Source organism: Aphelocoma coerulescens, chromosome 3 (assembly GCF_041296385.1).
Source record: "Aphelocoma coerulescens isolate FSJ_1873_10779 chromosome 3, UR_Acoe_1.0, whole genome shotgun sequence".
NCBI lineage: Eukaryota > Metazoa > Chordata > Aves > Passeriformes > Corvidae > Aphelocoma > Aphelocoma coerulescens.
The window spans coordinates 101,514,593-101,542,490 of record NC_091016.1 but is presented as its reverse complement, the minus strand read 5'-3'; the positions used below and the strand labels follow the sequence as shown (position 1 = coordinate 101,542,490).

Sequence of the window (27,898 nt, the reverse complement as noted above, 5' to 3'; positions counted from 1 at the left end):
TTAATCATGTAGCACGTGGGCATTTGTTAGCACTTTACCACATTGTACACAATCTGGTTATTTCCTGACTCCAGTTCCAGTTTCAATCATGGCTCTTCATTTTATGTAAAACATCCAAAAATAAAATGATCCAAATGTCTTTATCACCTCAGAAAATGTAAACTGTGGGAGTGTGAAATGTAAATTCTTCACCATCCATTAAAGCTCCAGGCCCAGATGGTCTCTCTGCAGTTTTTCCAATGATCCAATTTGCTGTTTCCATCCCATTTATGATGCCTTTACTGAGAATCATAATAGATGTTCAGAAGACATTTAGTAAAGCAACTGTTAACTTTATTTTTGGATTTTGGAGCATGAAGGGAGTCTGGAAATAGGCTGTCTTCCCCACTTAGCATTACCTTCAACTGCGTGGGATGCATCCAGAACACAAGTCACTCTGGTTGTTTGAAGTGTCAGCCACATGGTTGCAGGCAGCTGCTTGGCCGTGCCCCTGACTCTCCCTGCTCCCAGGCCCACGTGCCTCCCAAGGAGGGCTCTCCCTCACTATGGATCTGGCAGGGATGCACAGCACCCCTCTCAACAAACTGCATAGATAATGTCACTCCTGAAGATAAAGATGTGTGTGAAGTGAGTATCTGTGTGTCCACAGATGAAACACACCCAACTGCCTGGTCAGCATCTGCCCAAACTGATCATGTTACAGAAGATGATCATCAGCCAGATTAAACAGTTACTGGGGAATTACAAAAAGACTTGACACAAAGCAGGAGCCAGACTGAAGAGAAATATAAAAGAAGTGCGAAAACTTGTAATACAAAGGACACACCTTGGAGAGGAAACTGTCTCAGGGGTGTGTGGTTCAGCCCATGACTTGTAGGGAATTGCAGGGATCTGTAAAAAGGTAGAGGATCCACATCTCCCACAGGAGACATGTAAACAGGAAAATCTGCCATCTTTGGGAAGGGGGGGTGTTTTTGTTACCCATATTGCCCATGAGTGAGGGGGTGCATACAACTCTGTGCATACGTGTGCCTGAGTGTTTCTGTGTGTGCATAATTGTACACTAAGAAGGCTTTGGGATTAGTTACAGAAGACTGTTTAGAAATTTATAGCATGGTTTGCCTATTTGTATTACTGATCTCGTTTTCATAGTTCACTAATTGCTGGATAATTACACTCTGCCAATAAAGCAATAAACTGCTTTGATTAATATTTATTTTAAACTATGTGAACTCAGCAGTTTTTCCCTGCAACATGTAACAAGTTGCTGAAGCAACCAGAGATCTCTGTAGCAAAACATTTCATGTTTTCTTCCAAAGCATTGATTGACACTGAATAAATTCATGCTTAGTGAACCATATCTAACTACAGGTGAGACCCCTTAAGTGCATGTAATATTTGTCTCAAAATAATTATTTTTAAGTAAGACATTACACATATGGTTATTTCAGATCTCCTATTTCCCAGGAGTTCATACACAGGTGTTACATGGTTAGCATTTGTAACTAAACATGCTTCCATCTGGGGAATCAGCATTCATTGTTGGCACCGTATTTTCCCTTTGAGTTATCTGTGAAAAAACCAAACTGGGATGGATTTGAATCTCTATTACCACAATCTCACAGAGAAGACCCTTAGCTAAGCCAAAGAATGAATCAAAACCAGAACTGTAGAAGTGGTTTTTGCATGTTGCAGGGATTCACTAATCCTACAGGTTTTGGGAGGTTTTTTTGGAACATCAATTCAGAATTTCCTTTTACTTTAAGACAGACAAATCTTTACAGTTTTACCCATTTAACTGGCCTGGCCAATTCTCCTTCCTTCCACAGCTGGAATAATATAGTCTAGTATTCCCTAAAGCATGTGTTGCTGTGCATGCCTGGGTATGCTAGTCAGTGCTAATTTGCTATAATCCTGCTGCCCTGACTTTCCCAAACCACATCACTACAAATGTAGGCAATTTGGTCCAAAGTGTGGACTCTGCAACAGCCTGGCAGCCCTAAATATTGTGAAGCATTGATGCATTACCAGTGACAGCAAACTCTCCACGCATCCTCACAGTATGAACAAGGCACAAGTAGCTAAGCAATCAGAAAGGCTCACTTACCAAACAATGAACTTTGAACAACTTGGTAAAGGAAACAAACACACACACAAAAAAAGTCAATTTCTGGGATGAGAATGTAGCTGAATATTCCAGCCAAAGATAATTGTATTTCACAAAATTGCAAACCTCACATGAGAGTTTATAGTGGAAAAACACTGACAGGCCATTGTCTGCGGCATTGTATTCACAAGGCTGCAATTATAGCTTTACCATAATGAGTGTAACTCTGTGGTCAGAAAGACTGCAGGAATATGATATTTTCCACGGAATACTTCTTCCTTCATAGATATTTGGCTTGAAATCTGGATTTTTTGTTACAGTGTTGTTGGCATTGTTTATCTCACACTTTAATTTTTGGAGGCTGATCTATATAAGTACTTTAACTTGGCTTCTCCTTTTAGGTGTACTAATAAAAATTACTTCATCCTTTCCAAGCTTGAGTAATTGCACCCAATAGTAGACATGTAAGCACTTTCTATGATTTGATGTTTATAATCTTCCCTTTGCACTCACAGTGGTACTCCTTTGGGTATCATCAGCCACAAAAAAAAAAAAAAATGAATACAGCTTTTTTCTTTTTTTCAAATTAGGTTACTGCTGTTATTAGTCAAGATCCCTAAGGTCTCACTGAGCTGCGCTTCTCCAGGCAGGCTTGGCAGGAGACATATCCTAACCCACGCTGCCTGATGACAACCACCATGAGATACCAGTCTCACCACCCACTGGAGGCTCCTCTAGTATATGCTTGTGGAAGGTTTCTGGCTCATCTGTAGTGGAGGAGCAGCAAAAAAACCCTCAGAGGAGACAAAAGATCTGGCTTCATAATCAACCAAGCATGAAATACAGTACTTGTGTATTTCTAAGCATGGGAAGAGCTTAGGAAGGGGAAGGAAAACAATATCTGAACTGTTAAAAATATTACTTCTGATAGAGGTAAAAGATGGGTTGGTAATCATTACAGGAGGTTGCTGAGTAGTGGGTGGTCTTCCTTAGTGAATATACCAACTTTAATGAGCTCTGATGAGGAAAAGATCAAAATCTCACTAGGAAAGTGCTGGAACAAAAACACTGCTGTGAGGGCCCAAGCCTGTTCACCACTTTTTCTCAGTAATACTTGTGTAAGCAATCCTCCTGATGTTAATGTGATTATCTAAAGGCAGAAGGAGTACTCATACAAATAGGGGCTGGGATTCATGCCTAGTAATCTGTCTAATCTGGCACTCTCTCCTTCAGCTGTACTAGATGTTTTCCAGCAGATGACTCTCAAATAATATTCCCAAAATACACTGATATGCTGGGGGAAATTCTATCACAGCTTATGAAATCTTTCCTCAGACATGAGTATTCATCAAGTTCTATGCAGCCAGAGCAGAAGGATCTCTGGGGAAAATGCAACATCAGGAGGGCTGTAGCCCAGTCTGAGTCCCTATCCAAGCACTAATATTATGTGGATTGTGTATGTATTGGAAAGTGTACATTTCCTCAATAGGGTACAATGCAGTGTTAGTGACCTATGGTTCAGGTCTTACTGAAGTAAGAGAACTCTGAGGCATCATCTTCAAAAAATAAAATACAAACTCCTACTAACATTGCATTTATTCTCACATACCTGTGGACACAAAATCAGAGCCCTGAAAAAACCATAATGGATGTCCTGGAGGGTTAGACCAATATCCAGCTATCCCCAGTATCCTTTATTTAATAACAAGAGATACTATTTAAAGAGAACATGCAAGCCAGGCATATACATTACCTTTATTCTCCTCCAGCAGCCACAACCACTGTATTAGGGATGCTAGAAAGCATATCCCTACTAAATTCTTCTTTCATGTCTCTATGAATATGCAGTCCATTTAATTGTTTAGTCTCCTTTCCAAATCTGCTGGCCTATTTGCTTCCAAAACCTCTGCTGGCAGTAAATTCCACAAGTTCACTATATCTGCTACATTAAAAAAAAGTATACTCCTTTTTATCTTTTCTAAACCAATCTCCTCCTGGTTTCAATGACTGCCCCTACTTCTAGTTCTGCAGGATTTGGAAAACATCAATCTTTTTCCATAATCCCACCCGATGAGGAGAACAATCTTTGCACAAAAATATTCCAGAACTACACTGTGTAAGGGTGCTTAGCTGCTCTTTTTTCCCTATCTCAGGACCTTTTCTTCTGTCTGTGGGATTTCAGAGGCACTCTTCCATTCCACAGATCCGTTCTGGTATCACATTATGTTCTGGGATAGCAATTGGCATTAAATCTTACTTGGTGCTTACAAGTATGAGTATCCTTTAGAGTTAATACAGGAGAACCAACAAATAACACAAACAGCTTACAGCAGAGAGAGGTCTTTTATGTGCTTCATGCTGCCAACACCTTCCCTAACAACAGGTAGCCCCAGAAAAAATGTTCCAGGGGAGGGAGATGGACTGTGTTATACAAGCCCCTTAGAGGCTTCTTGTTTTAGACAGGACATAAGCAAAGCAAGGCACAAGCTCAGACTTTCTCAGGGAAGAATGCCTACATTCAGGTGAGAATGTAGCCAGGGCTAACACAAGGTCACACATGATCGATATGGGTGAAACTTTCTGGGGACAGGGCTGTACAATTTTAAGAAGCCTCCACTCTCCATTTTAAATTCTTTTTCTCTTCAGGTCACATTTTCCTGAACATGGAAAAATATATCCCTGAAACTAAGGCAATTTGCTTGACAGATTTGAAAGCTTGTTTTTCCAAAGCAGAGAGATGCTAGGGGCTGTTCAGTGAAATGGTTATGTTTATAATGGACAAAACCATGTATTCTCCCCTAAATTCATCCTTGTAGTTGGTTCAATTGTTGTAAATGGAACTTTCCAAAATCAAAGCAAACAAATCATAAGACAAAACAAAATAACCAAAACAAACTAAAATAAAACAGCTGGAAGTGGACACGCAGCAGGGGAAATTTCAGCTCAGATTGGCAGTAACAAGCAAGTGAAAACTATACTAGAAAGCACATAGCAACAATAACACTAGCTATGCTGCTGGGGCTGTTATACTTCACTGTAAGGACTGAGGTGTTTGATTTGTCATGCTACCAACAAACTAATTTAATTAACTCTCCTCCTATTCAAAACCTCCCATCTGTGCTGTAAAATACAGCAACCATTTCACATCAGACAACAGTTAAGTAAAACCTTAGGGAAAACAGTACCAAATACTTTTTGTAATTGAAAATTGAAGGGAACATAACAAGCAGCATATAATTATGTGAATTCAAATTTTATCCAGACTTCAGGGTTACCCAGTCTGCTTAAGTGATGAGTATCATTGAATCAGTAATCACAACTGGTCATTATTCTAGAGGTGCCAAAAGATACTGTATGTGTTCCACTTTGGAATCCCCTCAAATAGAGTTGCATGGTTCTGCTCCATTTAATTCCCTGTTTATTTTACTGTACTTTTCAAGAGCCGCAAGTCTCATAATACTTCATCAAGAAATCCAAGATTTCTGGATTTCAGCTTATGAATCCACTTTTTGTTTGCATTTTGGAGCCATCCTGCCCTCAAGTGTCCTATGTTTGTTTTCCAAAGTTGCTGCACCTTCAGTCTTCCTTCCAACAGACACTGTGGTGAGATAAGGAGAGCAGTTCTGTTTTCCACTGAGCAGACAGAAGACTTGGACAGCTCACATGGAGTGGGTTTGTGTTGCAGCAGTTAAACACTACAAGAAAAAAACAAATGGAACGTTAGGAGTGGAAATTAGATATGTTAACCCTAATGAGAATGCTGATTTGCTTTCCAGCTAGCTCTTTGGAGCGGAAAACTCCCACACCTTTAAGCAAAGAAATCTAAAGGAAACACAGGATTTTGGCAGAGATTTTCAAATGACCCCTGAAGAAGGCAGGTATCCAAGTCCTATCACATGGCATTGTGAGTCTCTCCCTGTTGTGGCCATGTTTATGCTCAGTCTGTTTGTGGGAACAAGGGAAGTGTGGGGAATGTTGCACACAGGCACCCCTGAATCACTCCTGAAGGACACATCCTGTGCTGGTCAAGAATCGCTCAATTGACAAAAAGCTAAAGAAACACTGTGGAGGGGGACAAAATATGGACAAAAATAGCTTGTAGTGGAATAGGTCCAGCAAACAGGGCTAGCAGACAAGAAGTCAGGGTGTTAAAATAACCACCTCAAGCAGTTTCATAAATTAGCTACGTGTTCAGTATCAGAGTCTTGGGGCTTGTGCCTGCTGTTTTCCCTGACAAACACATACCAGCATTCAGCCTACGTGCCTGCTCACCTGACTTCATGCAACAGCCCTCAGACTTTCAAAAAACAGAAGCAAGGACAGAGAGAAACTTTCTTAGGAGAGAGGCAGGGGACAGAAGGGTGCCTGGCACAGCAATGAGTGCCCATTGCTGGGTCACAGGGTGCCTGGGGGGGCTGCAGGAAGGAGACCCTCACCCTGCCCCTGCCCATCTGTGGGATGGGCATGCTTTGGGGACAGGTGGATCTGCAGGCGTGACTCCCTCGTTCATGATCTCTTCCATCCCAAACACGGCAAGGCAAGAGGGGTTGGCCTTAAAAGAGTAAAATATCCACGGACCTTTCCACTGTGTAAAGGCTGGATAAGGAGTCTCCAGCAGATGCCCACCCCGGAGCAGGGCGCTGTCATAGAGGGGCCCCAACAAAGAGAGTGTGCTGCCCTGCTGCCCTGCACCAGCACAGCCACGACTCAGAGAATCACAGAGCTGTTAGGGCTGGAAGGGACCCCTGCAGACCATCTAGTCCATTATTAGCACCATGTTCTCACCTGAACTGAGCTGAAATTTCGTGTGGTTTAGTTTATGGCCATCGCTCCCTGTCCCGTTACTGTATACCACCAAAAACGTCTGGCACCACCCTCCCGACACCCAGCTTTGAGATATTTATATGCATGAATGAGACCCTCTCTCATTCTTCTCGAGACAGAACAGACCCAAGTCCTGCAGTCTCTCTTTACAAAAGAGATCTTCCAGACACCTAGTCATCTTTGTGGCCTCCGCTGGACCCTCTCCAGTGGTTCCACGTCTCTCTTTTACTGCGGAGCCCAGGACTGGACACAGCACTCCAGATGTGGCCTCACTAAGGCCGAGTAGAGGAGGAGGATCCCCTCCCGTTGGCCACGCTCTTCCCGATGCACGCCTGGATACCACTGCCCCCCTGGCCGCCAGGGCACCGCCGGCTCATGGTCACCCGCTTGTCTCCCGCGGCCCGGCTCCGCCAAGCGCCGACAGCCGCCGCTCCTCCGGCGGCGCTACGGGCGGGCCGGGCCGCGCCATGACGGCGACAGGCGCCCTCCTTCCGCCGCCGAGGGGCTGAGCCGGGGACGCGGCAGCTCGGCCGGGCCCGGCGCCCCACGGAGCCCGGCGGGAGGCGGGGCCGGGGCCGCGGCAGGTCAGAGGGCGGCGCGGCGGGACGAGGTACGGCGGGGCGGCGGGGCCGAGCCGCGGGGGGGGCGGCCGGGGGCGAGCGGGAGGCTGGGCGGGGTGCGGGGCCGCCCCCCGCAGGCACCTGCTCTTTGTCGGGGGCTGCGCCCGGCGCTGGGAAGCGAGACGCGGGCTGCGGGTCCGGGCAGCGGGCCCGGCCGCGAAGGCCAGGCACATCAAAGGCCTGGGGATCCCTGGCCCCTTCATCCCTGGCCCCTGCAAACCTCGTTCTCCGGGGTGCCATGGCCCCCTAAATCCAGCTTTTGTCCTGAGGGGCTACGACCTGGGGAGGAGGGGGCTCGCTGTGAGTTGCTTACTTTTAATACTAAAGGCTTGACATGAAATGCTGAGTGAGCACTGTTTGCTACTGCCCTTTAACACTGTGGTTAAGGACACACGCGCTGAGGTATAAAGAAGGACGTGCTTAATTAAGTGTACACTTAATCTGGGAGAAGGAGGGAAAAGATCTGTCCCACCAGCTGATGGGAGAGAGGCCGTGGTGCTCAGGAGCTCTCTGGCTGCAGAACACTGCCATTCATGCCTTTACACAGCACTGCCAGGGAAGTAGGGATCAGCATCACAACAGAACCTTAAATGCTTCCTGCGGGGCAAAGCCTAACTTCAGACAATGCACCAAAATGTAAAGGTGGAACAAAAGGGCAGAGACACAGGACAAAGCAGCTGTATGTATAGCTTCCCAAAACAGCCTAAGCTTCTGTCTGGAAACATTGAACAGACTCTGAAAATTGGTATTTTTGTCTGGTGCAGGGTTTGTTAGATTCCACTTGAAATGCACCAGATGCAGTGTGGTTGAAAGGAGATGAAAGCACTGAGCTGAGCACTCAGAAGACCTGTACATATCCATAGTGTGCGCTCAGCTCAGCCCTGTAGCACAAGTGTGACAAAACGTTCTTTGGATGGTGTCAAGCTTTTTGCCTGTGTACATGTATTTGTGACTGGGAAAAATGCATGCCACGTACATCCCAAAAAATCTGCTAATGGAAATACGGTATACCCAGATACTGGGGTGTAAGGAAGGGCAGCAGTTAGTGAAAGGATGGTACAATAGTCAAAAGGCACACACACCTTCACCTTCTGAATGTTTTGACACAGTAGTCAAACACAACTTAGGAGATTGTAGTGTTACTTAGAACCCTTTAAGTAATGATTTCTTTTTTACCACGAGGAAGGAATTTGTTTGCCTTCAGTTGCAATATGTTTTGGCTTTTTTCCAGAGTTGGGACCATGGCTGTTGACTGGATTGGTTTTGCATATGCTTCATTGCTGATGTTTGGAGGTGTTGTAGCTTACACTCGTAAAGGTAAGTACTGGGATAGCAGGAAATCAAAGCATTTGAATTTCCTCTATGCAATGTGAGACATGACAACTTTGCTGTAACTGTAACTTTGCTGTAACACAACTGCATTTTACATCCATCATATGCTGCTGTAAATGCACTGAGTCTCATGAGATGTACTTGGGCCAGCTGAAGCGCTTGAGTTTGTTTTCAGGGCAAAGAGTGGGGGTTGTCATGTTATCTTTGACCTTAAGTGCATTTTGAGCTTTCTCACCTCCTTTTAATCATTCCTGTGTTGAGCACAGTAGATCCTTGATTAAAGCTTATTTTCTACAGAGACATCCAGGCTTGATTCTGACATTTCCAGATGCACGGTGAAAAAAACCCCTTTACTTATGTGCTCTGAGTTGGTGGTCAATTCTCTGGTACTGTCAGAACTGTGCCTTGTCACAGTAAGATACCGAGGCAGGCTTTAGCGGGCAGTGTACCGCAAAGCGCAGTTCCGGTGTTGCAGGGACTTTCTCCGTCCCGCGGGTGGCAGCGCCGTGCCCGGGCCCTGCACCCGGCAGAGGTCGCAGCGGTACCGAGGACGGGCAGGCGGGGCTGCAGGCGGGTTCACAGACCTCGGCAGCGCTTCGCTCTCCGTCCCTGAGGCCATTATCCGTCACGATTCCTGTGATTTAGGGTCACTGTCTCCCTTCGCAGTGTGCCCATGCTGTGCTCTCGGAGACACGGCTTCGCATCTGAATTTCTGGAAATGCTGTATTTTTGTGTTTGCAGCCAGCTGCGCTCACTGACTATCCCGTTCACCTATTCTTTTCACTCTTTATTAGTTGGTCAGTCCTCGTGGTAAATCTAGATTATTTTTTAGGGGTTATGATTTCCATTTCTTGCAAAGTCATGGTTAAAAGTACTCAAAAGGATCGGGAGCTAAACGACATCAGGGGATTTGGATACTTTATTTATAAACATTTGGGGATCAGCTTAATCCGAATAATGTCTGCTGTGCAGATTCTATACTTTTATCATATGGTACCAAGACAAATGTCTGTTCAGAAATGTAAATATATTAGGGATATATCTGGGACTTATGAACCAGTTTTGCAATAGCACTGCAAGAAAATTTCAAGTTACTTTTAGAAGCCCTATTTTCATCCTCACTGCCATTTATTTGTTTTTTCATTATTTATTAAATGGGATGTTGGTGATAGCATTTCTTTGTCCAGGACTGATGTCAGACTGAAAGGCCTGACATTATGACCACACATGTCCATTTACTCTATATATATTGACACATTTCTACAGTTTTTGGAGACTCCCAAGTGCAGTAAGATATAGTTGAAACGAACAGACAGTTCTGAGAAATTACCAAAGTCCTTATTAAGTATGATAGAGAAAATAGCCAAATTTAGGGTTGTATTTTTCCCAAGGTATAAGTATTACTGGATCCTGATCATCTCCCTCTAACTTAGTTGGCTTTGCCCCTAATGCCACGTATTAGAATGACCCAGTTACAGAAATACTACCTCTCTATTCACACTGGGTGAGGTAAGCTGGAATGTGGCAAAATCCATTTTATTTTTAATATATTTGGATAATACTGTGTAGAGAGGCAACTGCCGTATAAAGATTGAGTTTAAAGACCTTGTGTTGAGAAATAACACTTGAATGATTTCTTGCAGGTAGTAAAATCTCTTTAGCTGCTGGACTCACCTTTGGCTCTGTGGCTGGTTATGGAGCTTACTGTGTAACATGTGATCCACGAAATGTGAAGATATCATTGTGTAAGTGTTTCATTACAGTAAACAAACAAACAAACAAACAAGCAGCATCCTTAACTGCATGTAAAATTCTCTTTTTAGTAAATTTTGAGTATTGCTTTGGTTTAAATGTTTTAAATAGAGGTCAACACTTCAACTTAGCTTGCAAAATTCAGGAGCCATTTGCAAGGTAAGGCAGATCATTCACACAAAGCCAGCAGGTGTGTGAATGCAAAACACTGACTAGTGTCAAGCCACCTGGCAGCACCTCTTTTATGAGGTGGTTGCCCAACATTGCACAGATTGTGAAGTCCAGCTGAGAAACAGGAGATAATACTGTAATAAAATCACTAGCTCTACAGATTAGAATTTCACAATCTGAGCAGTAAAGTGGGTGTAGGATCCAGTGTTGCATAATTTAACGTATCCTCAACTCCCAGTGAATCAAACAGTTTTGTGTTTTTCCTTTGCTGTTAAGAAAGACAGGATACAAACTATGCAGTAATTGTCATGGTAGCTAGTTTGCCTCATGGAGGCAAAACCTACATTCTCTAAGGGGGACATTGACCTCGCCCAAGTGATTTGCAATAAGAGCTGTTGGGAGCTTGTCTCACTCATGGTTTTAGCAAAGGTGGTTTCACATGCAGAAATACATTTAAAATACATATAATCCAGATGATGTGAGTACACAATTGTTTTTTCTCAACTTAGAATTTGTGGTATACTGTTCATTCTGACTTTGTGCTTTGCCTCAGTCACAATTATAAAAATTTCCGTTTCAAAAAAATGTTGAGTAGCATTGTCAGTGAAGTGTTCCCACCAGGTTCTTTAGAAAAGGTGGTAATGGTGGATCTGATCTGCTCCTAGATGGCCTTAAATTGGATTTCCACTTTTGCCACCATGACTTTGCTCAGATTAAGTTGTCCCACTGTTTAAAAAAATGCCAAAACTTCTTTTGGAATGAACACATAGCCTTAAGTATATGTAAATTTATAATCATTAGTGTGAGATGATTTTAAGTAGTGTATGGTATTGTACTTCTATGGGTTAATTAAGCCACTAAGTTAGATACAGAATTTATGGAAGAGAAGACTCATTAAAACTTAATATATGTTGCCTGTTTCCCAATTCCCAGGTTTTGAAGGGACTAATGCAAAATTTTCCATTAATGTGCTTTTGAATGTCTGATACCTAAAATAGTGCTTTTCATTTCATGTAGCTATAGGTGTCTGAGGACTTTCTCAACTGGAGAAATGTATATTACTTATTTGGTAGAAGTCACAGCAATGAGATGAGATAGAGTTCACTACACCTGCCCTAGAAAGTTCTTCTTACATAGAGTAAAAGGAACAAAGACTTTTTAAAGCAGTCTTAGTTTAGAATGTTTACAAAAAAATGTTTTCATTGCTTTTTATTATAAATGTATATTGCTTTTGTGGAAAACTAGAATGTTTTCACTTATGTCTTAACATGCCAAAGTGTGAAAAGCAGCAAGAGCACAAATGAAAGATGGAAATTAAGTGCATGGAAGAAAGCAACTCTGAACTTGGAAACCAGTACAGTAAATTACAGTGTTAAATAAAGCAAGCACCTAAACCTTTAAAAGGTTAGGAAATCTAAAAACAACCCATCCATCCAAACCATGACTATTGACAGTATTTTTCACCTATGCAAGAGTCTCCTACAGTAATTTAGGTAATATTTTAGTATAAGACCTTGATAGGAAGGTTATTGTAACTTGTGCTACATACAAAGAGTATGTAGCCTATACTGCTGGCAAATTCTCTCAGTTGTTTTATAAATTATTATTTCAGGCATTTTCCTCCTTCATCTGAAATTAGCGCTGTGCTTTCTTGGATACTTTAATGCATTTTTAGGTGTTTGAAGTAGGTGTAGAAATTCAAATTTCAGTATGCTAGAGTTAGTAGCATTCACAGTGCAAGCTGATCCTGATCTGAATATGATTCACTGGATTGAATTTGTCTTGATTTATTGAATTTCTTTGACCTGGTTTAAGGTGAAACAGTGAATGTATATAACTTTCTAAAATCAGGTCTAAAACATGAATGTCTTAAAAAGTCACTGGAACCTGTGAACAGCCATATACTAGCAGATGTAAAAAAAAAAGAACATTACAGAGTGAACATGCTTTGTAGCTTGTCATAAACTGTAAATATACTCAGGACTCTGGCAAGACACATGCTGTGGAATAGTTTACTCTTGAGACATTCCTGAGAGGATCAAGGCTATGTGACTAGAAAATAAGAGCAATGGATAATGGAGCATAATTTTTTTTTTTTTTGCAAGGTATCTTTAATGAGTGCACATAGTTGGTAGAGTTCTGTAAGATCCTTGTAGCTGTCAGGGCTTGTTTTATAACGCTGAAGTGCGTTTAAAATTTTTGACACCTATGAACACAGGACTGGCCCCAGGACTAGACAGTGGAATTTGAAGAGAATTAGCCAGAAGGTTTAAATGCTCCATTTAAGGGAAGAGATCTGTGTAACTGCCATTACTTTGGCTGCGAGAGTGATAAAGCCCCGTTGCTCCTGAGAAGTTCTGCCTCTCTGCCCACTTCTAGGAAGTGTTTCAAGTGACAGTTCTTTAATGAAGGTAGCTATCTTTGCAGTTTTATGTGTTCTCCTCAGCCTTCTCATTTATGTAGCCCTCTGCAGCCACAGTTTAAGATGAAATCCCCATGCCTGATGAGTTCATAGTTGCCTCCATTTTTAGTTAAGACTGCTCCAGGAAGAAGATGTAGTTTCTGTCATGATGTTTGTTCTCTGCTGCTTGTGCTGCATTTATTGCCCTCTTGGGCTGCCCAGCTCTTGTCACAGGCAAGGATGGTTCCCTCATAGCAAAAGGCTACAAAGGAACTCGTGGTCATGAAGAAAGAGATAGCCATATTCTGTAGCAAAAACAAGTGGCAAACCTTCTAATATGGTTTTTAAGGCTCAGCAAATAAAGAGCTAATATTCTAAAAATAAAATCAAAAAGAAGTTGAATGCTCTAGCTCCTTGAATAGTTGGAAAACAGCTGCAATGATCTAGGGTGGTGTGATTTATGAGACACTATTCCTGTAATTCAGTATACATGTTACTGCTATGGCCAAGATTCTTTCTACTTTATTTGTATCCCCATGAATGTAGATATGGGTGAGTAGAATTGACTGACTGACAAACTTAGTCTCCATGGAATAGGATTTAGCATTCTGCTGCACATGGACACCTTATTTGTAGCTAAAAGAAATCATGATGGTGTATTTTGGAAAAGCAAGAGTGATTTTATAGACTCTATCTCTGATCTAATGTTTTACTAAATTGCAGTTCATAAGAAAACAGCAATGACCTTTGATAATTCCACATGTTTCTGAGTGGTCCACTGCAAAAAGTGAGAACATAAATATATTGGATTGTCTTTTCCAGTTTCATCTTTTCTTTTGACCATTATAATGGGAATGCGGTTCAAGAGGTCCAAGAAATTAATGCCAGCCGGACTAATAGCATGCCTGAGGTAAAGATATATTGCAGATCTTAATGTAAAGATATCACTGGTTTTCAGATAGTTGCCATTTCACACCTGATTCAAGGCAGTATTGATGGAAGTCACTGTCATTCAGCAACTATACAGCTTAAGTGAAATTAGTTTGGAGGTCCAGTGAACAGCTTTTTTCTCTCACTAGGCAGATACAGCTGATAAGAAGTGACTTTCTCAGCACAGAAAGGAGAGGTCAGGAGTTAAATATTAATGCATATTGGTAAGGCTTTTGGAAGAACCTGGATAAGCCTTAGTGTTTTCAAACACATTCACATAAAATTAGTCTAATTTCATACAACACAGTCATCTTAAAAAAAAGGCCAACACTTTGGTTTAGTTTTGGCTGCATTCAAAACTGGAACCACAGTACTGCTGAAAACCAGGACATTTTTGACCTGAGCTAAGAACTGTGGTCAGTATTAATGCAAATTATGATGTTTCTAACTGTTCCAGCTGCTTTATTGCTGCTGTTTGGCATTCTGGAAAATATAATTTTCTGAACTTATTATTTTGGCATTAATTATGGAGTAAGTTCAAAACTTTTTTCCCAACGAGTCTGTAACTCAAAACGTTTTTTGAACTGTAAATCAGAATCCCCATCTTCTGAAGGAATAATGACTGTTGCTTCATTGTTACCAGATTTAATATAATACCATTCTGTTTTACTTCAGTTACATACAGGGAGGAAAAAATCAGAAGTAAATTGTCAAGGTGCAAAATTTAAGAATCAGGACTTACACTGGAAAATGTTATTGTCCATTGTGGATTGCTTTTCCAGCCTAGGTGGCTTTGTTTTTCAACAGACACTTGAGATTGTAGATTTAGACACTTGAAAAGACAGCTTAATAGAGACTCTAGTGTCAGTTATTTATGAATGCACTGTTATTTAATGATGACTTTCACTGATTTTATTAATGACAGCTATATTTATGTTTTCTTGTTTTGGGTTTTTTCAGCCTTTTGATGATTTTGAGGCTTGTTTTTATGCTGCTGTAGGAGAATTTAGAACTGAATATGACTGCCATGCCCACCAAACAGACATGCTCTCCATACTTGAAAGACAAGTTTGAACATAAGTCTTACACTGCATTTATATTTTCTGTAAAAGATCTGTACCTGTTATTTGATTATTGACGTGCTGATATTTTAAAAGCTTTTTTTAACAACTAAAGCAAGTGTGTTTTGTTGGTATATCTTGATCTACTTTCATTTAAGCAGTCTATTAACTCAAGGGACCTTTCTTTTTAAGTTTGATCTGTTTTAGGGGTGCAGAGCACCTCAGGAAATTTAATTACTCTTGCACTGTGTCTCTGAGAGAAGAATATATATAAATACATGTTTATGCTAAAAAGGTATCTTGTATTGGAGTATAATTTTGTAGTTTCTGAGATTAAATAATCAGTTTTAAATCAAAAATGTCTTGGGCCTGTACTGTGTTGCACTAGAAAACCAACTTCCTTTCCAACACACATTTTTGTTCCACTGGTTCTAAATGTAAAAACTATAATCAATATTCAAATAAAACATAAAATGTTCAAAGCTTATCAATTTTTTAAGCAGGCGAGTGAGCCATTCTGTCAATGGAAGAGTCTGGTGCTCTGCTTTGTACTCAGTGGTGGTTTAAAACATGTAGCATGCTGTAAATTGCCACTGACATGAACCATGGCTGAGGTTCGTCACTGCGTAGAGAGGTTCCAAACTGCCAGCACTCTGGAACAGGTTTGCCATTCCACTCTTAAACTGATTATGTTGCTGAAGTCCCCCCCCGTAAGCAAAGGAGAATATTCAGCCATAAACTATTCAGGGATTCAAGTTGCTTTGATTTGTGTACAAAATAAATATTGCCTGGGTCTCAAAGTTTGGCTAAGACTGTCTTCTGGTGTACAGGGGATGTAAGCAAAATCATTAGGAAGCAGTATGGGTGGGTGCACTCTTGAAGACAAAGAGAAGTTTTGCTGCTTTTCATTTTTTTCATCAAAAGGTTGCTTATGAAGGTTATCATGTATCAGATCTCAGTGCTGCACAAATGCATGAGGAAAATACCAAGCGTATTATTCTTGTCAGGGGCTTAGGTGGTGACAAGGCCTTGTGAGCAGCTTAGATGTCTAAGGCACAACTGACAAAAAATAAAAGGGGGGACAGGACAACATGACACAAAAAGATTCTTACCAACCCCAAACCACAGCCTGCAGCTCTGGAATCTTTTGCTCGTGAATGTTGGTATCGGTCACCTCCAGATGGTGCCAGGCTTACAGGTGATTAAGCTGGTATGTTACGGATTTCAGACTGGAACGGCAGCTGCACTCACAAAACACAATAGCAATGTCCTGTGCCAGTCTTTGTGATGGTTCCTAAATCATAGCACTTGTTTGGAAGAGAGGAATAGCCCAGTGAAACGAGTGCTGTGGTGGGCATGGCAAAGCACTGCTTCCAGCTACTGAGGTAATTTTAATGTAAACCTGTTTGGAACTCAGCAGTGCCCAGGTAAGTGGGGCACTTGTGGTTTGTACCTCTGAGATGCACGTGGCTCTTCTTAGGCACAAGTCAGGAAAGGAGTTAACTTTGCTGGGCAGTAATTCATTATATGCATGGGTTGACTGTTGCCTAATCAGTTGGGAGTCCTACTGAGGAGCAACAGCTAAGTGCAAAGAAGGATGGTTTATGGCCATGTTCATAAAGGAAATAGTGATGGTTCCCATGAAATTAGGGTAAAGGATTTGACATAATAGTGCATGCTTTAAGTACTGTTGAGGTAAAACTCACTTACTGAAAAGGTAAGCAGCCAGTGCACTTTGCTTCATAACTGTGCAAAGTGACTGCAGAAAGGCAAAACCTTAAAAAAAAACCACTCAAGGGGCATTTGCCTCACTGACCAGCCAGCCAAGCAGCAAAAAGAGCAAGGGAATAGGTGCTTTCAGTGGATGAAATCCCCATCAGGCCAATTAAACACAAGGACTTTGATCTTTCCTTGAAAAAAATCACTCCTAAGAGATTCATGTGGGGATTAGAAAAGTTTCTTACTTCTGCCCCTAAACTTAAAAGGATCATGAGTTTTGATTTTATTTTTAAAGGTTTTATTTACTCAATTTTTAAATTGCAGTTTTAAGCACAGAGACAGCAGTGAAATACAGCGGGGGGGGGAGGACGACAGTGAACTTTCTAGAAGACCATCTAGAGAACCAACCCAAAAGATTCTAGCCCTGAATTTAAATGACTTCTCAATTTTCATGGTGTGGCTCCTCTCTATTGCAGTTTATGAAAGGGGGGTTGGGGATCATGTGGCTTTCTACAGTACTCCGGAAGCTACAGCTGAAACATTTTACCCTACCAGGCATGCACGGTAATCAAACACACACAAAGTATCAGCATTTTTTATTTCATATAATGGCTTCATGAAATACTGCTTTCTGGACTCAACAGGTCCAAATCAGCCTTTTACTCTAATTTAAAAGTGTATTCACAGTGTATTGTTTCAACACTGGCCATATGATGCAAGTTACACGGCATATCTATGCAATTTAACCTTACAAAGCAAGCTCTGGTAATATACTACGGTTGGGTTATCTTCATCAGGTTAGATATTGAATATTTTCCTCACAACAGCAACAAACTTCTCATCTGTTGGTGGCTTCCTCTGGCTGCCAGGCTGCAAGAATTTTTTGATTGTTGGAATGTTGCTGATTCTTCCTTTAAAAGCCTGTAAGAAGCAACAGTAAAGCCAGTGAGAGTAAGGAAATTATAATTCCATCCTTTATAGCTTAAAGATCAGGTGACTTGGATTTTTACTTGTCAGACATACTTTATTATAAACAGAGAAAGGTAGTAGCTTTTTCTGATCTATAATGCTGGTGCAATAAAGTTTACCTTAGTTTCCCAGATGGGAATGGGAGAAATTAATATTAAAGAGTTAAGATTAATCTAGTAAAAAGTGGAAGGAAAAAAAGAAAAAACAAAACCCCATATCCTGAATCCAAGTCCTGCAGATATATTTGAGAAAAAAAAAAGGCAAGGACAGGAATACCTCAGTGCAAAGCACTACAGAAGTCAAGACATACAAAACTTAACTGCTCTTTTTATATGATCTCTTAAAAATTTAATTTTGCTGGCAAAAAGAAAAGGACAGGAACTGCAGACACACCAGGCCACTGACTTCCCTTCCTGATGCTTGTTGCTGTGTTTGAAGACATGAAAGTAGCAGTTAAAGAACCAAATTGGTAGCACTAGTGAGTGAATTCCTGGCAGCTGAGAACAGCTGGAAAAAGTAGAGCGGGAGAAAGGTGAGTTCCCAGCAGCTCTGGGGCAAGGCAGTGTACTGAGTGCAGGTTTTTGTAGTCAAACAGACCAGAGAAATGTCAGTACAATGGCTCAAAAGATGTAAACACCAATTAACTTTTAACAACAGTCAGTGAAATTTGTTTGTTACCTTTCCTATTGAGACCAGATGATTACTAACCTGTAGCAGAGGGAATGCAGACAGTGCATCAGGCTTACATTCTTCTACCATTAAAATGGCTTCCAGCAAATGGACATCTGCCCAGCTTAATTTGTTGCCAACAAGATAATCCTGTCCATGATCTTTTAAGGCCTATAAAATATGAACAAATTTTTTAAAATTCACATGGGATGTAACAATTTTATCTAGGTATTTCACTGCAGACAGATTTCTAAAAAAATACAGCAGAGCAAAGCCATGCAAGAACCTATGAAGTTAGAAAGTTATAAATATTCTTTAAACAAAAAAATTAAATCAGAATTCATGTTTCAGTGTGCATGATCCTATCTCTCAGTCTAACCTACTGCACCAGGTAGCTGTATACCAAGTCCAGTACCATAAGAAAGACTTAATCACACAAACAGGATTAAAGTAATTTGAAGAGGTAGTCAGGCCAGTTTATGTGTAAGCACACCTGGAATTTTTAAGAAAAAGGTTAAGTTGTTTCAGCAAAATTTGAGAGTGCTGATTACAGTTTGAAATAGGTCCAGAATGAAGGAATACAGCCTTCTTACCCTTTATCTTATAAGGAAGGATTCCTTTGTGGCAAACTGCTGATGCAGAAATCACAGCCTGCCAAAGCTACTAACAGCTGTAGTAGACGAGTTGAGATGAACCTTTCAGCACAGCTTCAGAGCAGTTACTAGCTCTCCAGCTGAAGACTATCTGTCTTAACTATCTACCTCTCTGTCCTGAAGACTGTCACCCTCCTGTCAGGAGCAAGAGAAGGGCGTCTGTGCCTAAGTCACACTAAGGCTACTCTTAAACAAGTAACAAATTGCAGTAAGACATCGGTCTGTGACTTTGGAAGGCAAGTGCTTCTCCAGGCCCATCTGCCAATTTTACCATAGAGGGAGCAATCACCGGCAGAGTCACAGCTAATACCTTCACATAAGTTATTTCCTACACTGCTCCAGCAGGGTCCACCACAGCTTGTTTATCCGACCTGTATAAAAACTCCCAAAACAGCATCAGAATCTGATTGCCTGCAGGGCTTTACACTGCCTTCTGCTGCTCCATCTGGCTGCCGAGGGTTTAAAGTGAACACTCACAGCTAGGGATGTTTCCTGTCAGCTTGCTGAATGAATAACACATAGACTGCAAACCCTGATAAGCTGAATCAATGGACATCTTAAACAGCTGGTACAGAAAGAAAACTATTAACCATTCTAACAAAATTAACTAGGCTAAAATCATGGAAAAGTTTAGCTGTGTCTTTACCACAAGCAAACAAGGATTACTTTAAAGACTCTCCTACAGGGAGCATACACACTAAAACATATCACAACAGGAGTTTATGCCACCTAGACACACACTTAGAGAATTCTGGTGCATTATTTTTTATTGTTTAATAACTGAAAATACTTACCAGACTTCTAGTCTTTGAAACATTGATGTGAGTAATCAATATCTCTCTGCACAGCTCTCCCTTGCTATGGCAGTGGATAGATGGGAACTTTGCTTAAAGAAGTGCTAGATTATGTAATTTACATCATTATTTTACAGGGCAGCCTCTGTGGGTTTTGTTTGTGTAATTTAAGGCTCTAATAAAGTGGAAGGACATGAAATTGCATCAAGTCCTGGACTTCAGCTGCCTGGTAACCAAGGATTCAAGTTGGAAACCCAGCTCAGCTCTGAAACAACACAGCTTTGTACTCTTGGCAGATTTCTGAGGAGACCACTATGCCCTGAAAAAGCACTGTGAGAAGGTCTGTACAGCACAACCACATATGGCACAAAAGGAAGAGTTACAAACAGAAGCAAACTCATGACATGAGGGTCACAGCTGGCTCAATTCAAACAGGAAAATTTTAACACATTAAAAAATTAAACTATCCTTACAGGAAAAATAAAACAACAGAACAAACAGCAAATTGGTAGAAAATGGCAGTTCAGTAACATGCAGGCAATGTTCCAGGGAGAAGAAAAGAACAATCCATCCCCTCCTGACCCACTCTTCCCTAGCCAAGAAAGCCTCTTCATGTGCTCTAAGGGGATGGCAAGCATACCAATGCCTTCCCTCACAGCTCAGGCTAACTCCTTAGTGCATGCTAGCCAGTAAATAATTGCTTTATGCTTTCTAAGCTACATGTATCCTGTTTGCAGAGCCTCTCTGTGCACACCTAAGGATGCCACTTAGCAACTCAGAGAACAACAATCATAGTCTCTAAGTATAATACATTTAAGCAATGGATTTAAGGAAGATCATAGAATTGGATCCTTAGCTGTAAAGCACAAATATATTTAACTCTGAATAGCGAGAATAAAGGAGGCTGAGTGGGAGACCTTACTGCTCTCTACAACATCCTGAAAGGAGATTGTAGTGAGGTGGGGGTCAGCCTCTTCTCCTGGGTAACCACTGATAGGACAGGAGAAAATGGACTCAAGTTGCACCAGGGGAGGTTTAGATTAGATCTTAGGAAATTTTTGTTCACGTAAAGGGTTGTAAAGCACACAGTCCAGGGAACTGGTGGACTCACCGTCCCTGAAAGTGTTCAAGAAACATGTGGATGCGTCACAGGAGCACACAGTTTAATGGTGAATTATGATCGTGGTGCTGGGTTGACAACTGGACTTGATCATCTTAGAAGGTCTTTTCCAACCTTAACAATTCTGACAACACATTACACTTCCAGGCAGTAAGTACTGAAGGCTGGCACAAGTACTGAAATGGTGCATTTATGCAAAATGCTGGGAGCCATCAGCCACTAAGAAAAGAAGGACAGCAAAGAGACCCAGTACTGAAACCAGCTGAAAATTATTTTGTGGCCCTCTTCTCACATTGCTGAATACTGGCTCCATCATACATTTCTAGAGCTGTACTGTCACTTGCCTTCTAGAAAGTACATGTGTGGGGAGGACAGGGGAGTGGGGTATGAGGGAGGGCCTGGAACTCACTCTCTTTGTAAACTGCTGGTGATTTGCCACTTACCTTTTCATAAACAGGAAAGTACCTGGTTGTAGCTCGTTCAGTGATTAAGGCAAGATTCTTTTCTTTTGCATCAGCTGGTTGAAAAGGGAGATACATGATCATTCCCATTAGGTCTGTAGTCCCCTCCACGTACATATCAATCCTGAAACAAATATTTTTGTTCAACATATATCATTCAAACTTTCCATTTTTATTATTTTCCTGAAATACAGTGCTGAAGTGATCACTGAGTAAAATGCTTATTAGTGGATGTAACATAAGGCACTGGTTTATTTTCTTGGTTCTTCCACTTTGAGACAACTTCCAGCTTTTTTCAAATCACAAATTTTAAAACAGGCTCACAGTGTATGCAATAAGCAAGATAAAAGGCTGAAATTAATGTATTTAAAGTCGAATTCATGCTGTTTTCCACTGATAATCTATTCGTTTATGCTGTGGGAGGAAAGACTGCATATGCAAACCACATTAGGAAAAAAAAATAATTTTGAGGTCTAATCATGAGAGGATGCTGGCTACCAATTGCCAGTCCAAAATAATCTCCACAATCTCTGGAGCTGTCCTTCCATTCTCACAAAATAAACCCTCAATAGTAAGTGACAGTCTGTTAGGCATTGTCACCTTTACATGCAGATACTTCACAGCAACATTCTCTCTGTAAATATTAACAATCACGGAGGAGTGTTAGTAAGTGGTACACTGTTACCATACCAGGCTCTCTCCTTCAGGTCCTTCCCATAGAGGTTGTACTTTGCTGCAATGTAGCTGAGGATGGCTCTGGTCTGCACCATCCTCATCCCATCGATCTCCACCATGGGCACCTGCTGAAACAGCAGGACTCCATCTAGGGAAGAAAGAGGAGCAAGCTACTCAGGCTGCTGAAGGAAGAGACGTGGTAAGAGACCAGGACATTTCTGATTCTCAGGGATGAAAGCATCTACAAGGAAGCAGCTCATCTTTACAGGTCACATTATACTGCAGGTCTTCAAAAAAATACCACCTGTTGTTTTTTTGTTATATTCGTGTGAATTTATGTTTAGGGTACAGTTTACAGACTCACCACTGCGCAATTTTTCTAAGTCTTCTTTTGTTTCTATGAATTCTTCCTCAAACTGAAAAGCAACAACAGAAAGAGCACTGTGTCACTCCAAAGGCAGTGGAGAAGTGGAAGGAAGTCTGGCAGTTAGAGTCCACCTCTCCACACTATTCTCCATACTCTTCCCATTGTGTTGACCCTGTGGAGGAATCCATTCAGTGCCAGTAGTTGGGTGAGCAGCAGCAGTTCCAGCTGCTCCTGGAGTTCTGGGAGCCCAAGGCAAGAGCTGGGAACTGCCTCCCTTTGCACAACAAAGGGCCCGGGGACCTGTGGCACTGGCCAGGTGAGACACAACAGGAGCCGATGACCCCAAGCCTTCACTTAGACTGTAAGGGTATAAAAGATCCGGGGTTCCCTTTGTTCCGGGTCCTTCCCCAGCGGCACCAGCTCGAGCTGTTACTCTGTTGTTGCACCACGATTTAAAGACTGATGGAGAGGCTCCTGAATGGTCAGACAGGAAAGTTTCCTTAACAGACCCCCTACTTCATCTCTGTTCCAGCAAATAACCCAAGACTATGGTGTCCCCAACCCTACAGGACTGTACAATGCATTATGCTCCAGAAAGAACTTCCTCATTATAAAGACCAGACTACTTGCCTGTATGAACCATTAACAAACACCAAATCATTCACTTAAAAAGCAGCTGATGCCACATGAATATATTTAAGAAACTTTCTGTAAATTGTGCCTCTCTTACACAGCATTTATCTCCCTCTTTAATCCACTGGATTTTTTTTTTTTTGAATGAGGACATTTGAATGAGGACAAGATCTTAGTTTCCTCAGCACTCATGCTCTGCGACTTTTCTGTCAGCAACATTCTCAAGTGAGCACCATTAAAAAAGCCTTTTATTTCCCACAGAGTATAAATAGTTTCAAAAAACCATATTCAAACAAAAACTTTCTGTAGAAATTAAGATGCCTTAGGATGGTCTTCACCTGATGTGAATCTAAACAGATCCTCTAACACTGCCTTTGGGGCAGATCTGCTGATTTATCCTACTCAGGTCCTGACCCAAACAACAAAAGGCACTTTGTTTGGAGAGAATGTTCAAAAGTTTTCATGTGGTATGCATGATGTTTCAGTGGAGAAGACTCATGAGATACAGGGAAGTTATGAGCATTGTGAAAAAGCCACAGTTTTGTCTGTAGCAACAATTTACTCAGTTTAAAGTATGTTTCAAAAATGACACCCATCAATTCTCTTTGTATGTTAAAATCTCTTTACTGTACAACTATTGCTCAAGGAATACATGAAATACAACACAGGAGTGTATCACTCAATCTAAACATTCTGCATCACAATATGTGACGATGTGCATATCCCTAAGCACAGATGCAATTGGGAAACCTTTCCAGAGAATACGTTTTAATCACAAATCACTTTATAAAAAAAAAGGTACAAACCTCAACTCCAGCTGCTGCTAACAGCCATCGGATTGATTCCATCTTCCCCCTTCCCTTGGTGTAGTGCAGCTTGGGTTTCCCCGCCATGATGTCAGAGTTCTTGTTTCCTGATAAAATCAAGGCGATGATCTTATAGGAAGCATGCTTTAAATTAGCATTTTGAATGTCCCACTCCAAACTACTAAATACAGTTGGATGAATGTGAAAGTAGAAGAACAATCAAGTCCTACACACTTGTGCTTGATGCAACCAAGTTTCCTGTGGAGTAATAGAATAAAAGAAAAACTACACACTATCAGAACATGCAGCCATTCAACCACATCATGACAATAAACATCTCCTAAATCATATATTAATGTCATTTTAACAGCTTACTGGTGTTTTACAACCAAAGCAGAACTGTAGGGTATTCCTGAATTAATACATTTTTAACCTTGCAGTGATGCAATCTCTTCAGTGTGTTGGGCTTTGTGACATGTCATACCATACCTGAAAAATGTACTCTATCAAATGAACGGCCTCCAAAGAGCACCAAACTAGTGACACCAGCACTATTTTCACCTTTCTTATATGACAATTCAGAGCCCGGTGTTCCTCTGCCTTTACAAATATGCTTTTAAAAGCAACATATTTCACCAGGCCTACTGCATTCCCTATTTAGCTAGTTCTGCTACAATCAAGCCTTAAGAGGGATTTATATTCTTTCTGCCCTGAAAACTTAACTTTAAAATCAAAACCAAATGAATGGGACTGACCTCTGTTGCGCAGATAAGGCGTGGGCAATGCCCTCAGCAGCAGGGGGCTCAAGTCAGCCCATCAGATGATGGCACTGGCATGAAACACTTTGTCCTTTCAAATTTCCCTACCATGTGCAGTCACATGCCACTGTATGACACTGGCAGCTGATGTGAGCTTGCCTGATGCTGGAAACAAAGCTAACGCTGTACTCTTATCACTAATGGGTCACAGAAGAATGAAGCAGATTTCATGAGAAGACAGAGTCACAGACTAACAGAATGCTTCTTTGTTAAGATAAGGGTTTATGTGTTCACAGGCAGGCTTATTTATGCTTGCATTGACTTCACAATACATAGCTGAGCCATAAAGTCAAAGTGTTGGCCATAATCCCAATCAATAAAGAGGCACAAACAAATAGAACAGTGACAGGGGAGATTGCATCCTTGGCCCTCTCTACTTAAGTCCTTTGTGTTGGGTGCTATCTTCAACAGGCTCCACAGCAAACAGCCATCACTCTGTTAGGAACTGGGACTCACAGGAGAAACAGGTGCCCCCATCCAAAATGCAAGTCTTCAAAACCACTGCTCAGCTTCCACCTAGCCCTGGCCATGTCTGTGTCCCCAGACACCTCAGTCTCTAGTAGCAAAGTTCTCTTGATATAAAAAGATGTACTTGTCAATAGATTATGTCTTGACTGGAACTGGCATCTAATCTAGCACTGCTGGATGCCCATCTAGATTCCTGACACCTGAACAGCAACACGGCACTCAGAGAAGTGACTTAGCACAGCTTCCTTACCAGGCCCTACACACTTAAGACCATGACCTACACTTCATTTCTATTTCCCATGTATGACTTACACTATACCAAGTAAGAGAGCTCCTGATCTTCTATACTTCAGAAATACTTCATTCCCTGATGCTCAAAAAGTAGGTCTCAACTCCACTCCATCAAAGAACAGCACCAGAACCCTCACAGACTGGACAAACACTCTAACCTCCAGCACGTGGGATCAAGGCTGGGAAATACACTATAAGGACAGGCTAGCATTGTAGATACAAAAATGCTGCTAGCAAGGATTTTCTTGCTATTTTCTAAGTCCATGAGAGACTTTTCTCTCTCACAGAAGAGGTAGCAGAGTATGTAAACAACCAAACACCTGCAACCTTGAAAAGTCTTGTTTATGGTATAGTAAAAAAATATTTTGACAATGGGTGTTTTAGGATTTTAGCCAATCACCCCAAGGGGTGGTGCAATTAGACTATGAAGAAAAAAGTCTATAAAAGAGTTTGTAAAATAATTAAATAATCAATCTTGCTGCACAATTCCTGCCTGTTGGATCTTCTCCCGTCCTCCTCCCTATGGCTGCGGGACACGGTGATATACCTTAGGGCCCAGGCCTGCAGCAATACTAGCATAAGCAGAAAGCACAAACTTGACCTGTCCTCAAAGCAGAGCTGGAGCTCATAAAATTCAATCCACCCAGAGCCAGTCTCAACTCAGTGCTCCACTCAAAACAGCTGCGAATATCTTCCCAGGAATGCACTGCTAAAGGTCTGAATTTGGGGTTTAGGCTGAACATCTACATAGGGCTGCAAAGTATTTTGGTGACCCTGTTATGGCTCCGTAGTGAATATCCCTTTGTAAATAGTGAGGAGTCATAAAAGAGTCACAAAATTGGTAAATTGTCTTTCTTGAATAGCAGTAATGGACCTGAAAATTAATCACAAACTTTCTTGATGTTTTAGTGCATCAGACCTTCCTTGGACCACAGCCACGCAGGCGTCAGATAGACAGATAGTGCTGCCATCGCTGCGTTAAAAACTCCCCACGTTGTTTTGTACAAAACAATTCAGGCACCAGCCTTTCAGTGAGAAATAAGTAAATGAATTTAGCAGCGAGCTCATAACCTGATCCAAGATCTTAAACTTTCTTCCTAATTGGATATGGGTCTCACAGCAGTTCTCTGCAACGCTCTGTTGCTCGGACCCGTCCCGCACGGGGCTGTTGTACCTCGCAGCAGCACCGCGCTGCACCGCCCGGCTCGGCCTCCGGACCACCTTAAGGCTGCAGCTGCTGCTCACCAGCGGCTGGTTTCCACCGGGGCTCGGGCCAAGCCTGGATCCGGAACGCTTCCTTCCACCGCCCGAGCTAGGAGGAGTGTCTGGACGAGGGGAAAGGTGAAGTGCCCCCAGAGATTGCAAAATTTGCACTCCAAAGAGCAGTTCCTCTTCAGCTTCACCGCTGATCCTACCCAGAGCCAAACACAACCCTCCTCTGGGCCCACTCACCCGCCTGAGTCCCTGCTGCCGGAGAGAGGCTGGGGAATAACCCCTGGACAAACTCCCTGGAGCAGCACGGCAGGACGTTCCTCGAGGGCTAGCCGGTCTGTCACGCACCTCGCCCTTTGCCCTCCAAGGCAGGAGCCCTGATCCCGGCAAAATCCACACACTCCACCGAGCCGGCACCGCCCGCCCCCCGCCGCGACCCTCGCCCGCCGCTGCAGTACCGTCCGCCCGGGCCGCTGCGCCGCCACTGCACCGCCACAGCACGGCTCAGCACCGCCTCAGCACGGCTCAGCACCGCCACAGCACGGCTCAGCACCGCCTCAGCACCGCCACAGCACGGCTCAGCACCGACACAGCACCCGGCCCACCGCCACACGGCCAACACGCTCCTCTCGTCTCCTCGCCCCGCCGACACCGCCCCTCGGCCCTCCCACCCCGTCAGGCGGCCGCTCCTCCCCGGGCTGCCGCCGCGGCCTCGCCGTGCCCACCGCCCGCCCCGCCGCCAAACCGTGCCACCGCAGCTCAGGGAAAAGCCACCTCGGCCTTGTCCCTGCAGTCCTGCGGGGTTTCTGTTCCAAAATGTAGAATAGGTAAACATTTTCTTGAGAAAGGATGTGCTTTGATGTTTGATCTTTGTGTACTTTCAAGCTTAATCAACAAGAAAGAAGTTTTAATCCGTAAAACAGAGAGCAGCTACCAAACAAGGTCTAAGTGATGTCCAGCTGTTGGAAAGAGTCATTGCTTGTCAGTAGAATTGCCTTGTTAAGGGCTGAACATGTTTTAATGATCTCAGACATAGGGGGAGTTA

The 27,898-nt window shown here is 42.3% G+C and overlaps 2 protein-coding genes and 1 long non-coding RNA gene across 6 annotated transcripts; 1 reads left to right on the top strand and 2 right to left on the bottom strand.

Moving 5' to 3' along the window:
- Positions 1-3,843: 3,843 nt before the first annotated feature.
- LOC138108587 (uncharacterized) lies at positions 3,844-7,190 on the bottom strand. Its single transcript, XR_011150016.1, has 2 exons — positions 7,102-7,190; positions 3,844-5,802 (listed from the first exon to the last, which is right to left on the bottom strand). It is a non-coding gene; the product is annotated as an uncharacterized lncRNA (long non-coding RNA).
- Positions 7,191-7,457: 267 nt separating this feature from the next.
- On the top strand, positions 7,458-15,680 carry TMEM14A (transmembrane protein 14A). Of its 3 annotated transcripts, none has more exons than XM_069011468.1 (5): positions 7,458-7,541; positions 8,783-8,868; positions 10,527-10,628; positions 14,030-14,117; positions 15,098-15,680. In XM_069011468.1, the coding sequence occupies exons 2-5, from the start codon at positions 8,793-8,795 to the stop codon at positions 15,135-15,137; spliced, it is 306 nt and encodes a 101-aa protein (XP_068867569.1). In that variant the 5' UTR covers positions 7,458-7,541; positions 8,783-8,792; the 3' UTR covers positions 15,138-15,680. The 3 variants fall into 3 exon arrangements, with proteins under 3 accessions (XP_068867569.1, XP_068867570.1, XP_068867568.1); XM_069011469.1 differs by lacking the exon at positions 7,458-7,541 and adding an exon at positions 7,734-7,851; XM_069011467.1 differs by lacking the exon at positions 7,458-7,541 and having other exon boundaries at positions 8,763-8,868.
- A 1,816-nt stretch (positions 15,681-17,496) lies between these two features.
- Positions 17,497-27,466, bottom strand: LOC138108585 (glutathione S-transferase). Of its 2 annotated transcripts, XM_069011465.1 has the most exons (8): positions 27,410-27,466; positions 27,312-27,367; positions 24,065-24,171; positions 22,623-22,674; positions 22,274-22,406; positions 21,566-21,707; positions 18,595-18,726; positions 17,497-17,838 (listed from the first exon to the last, which is right to left on the bottom strand). In XM_069011465.1, exons 3-8 carry the CDS (start codon positions 24,149-24,151, stop codon positions 17,716-17,718), a joined length of 669 nt encoding a protein of 222 aa, XP_068867566.1. In that variant the 5' UTR covers positions 24,152-24,171; positions 27,312-27,367; positions 27,410-27,466; the 3' UTR covers positions 17,497-17,715. The 2 variants fall into 2 exon arrangements, with proteins under 2 accessions (XP_068867566.1, XP_068867567.1); XM_069011466.1 differs by lacking the exons at positions 27,312-27,367; positions 27,410-27,466 and adding an exon at positions 27,094-27,275.
- Between the last annotated feature and the right edge of the window lie 432 nt (positions 27,467-27,898).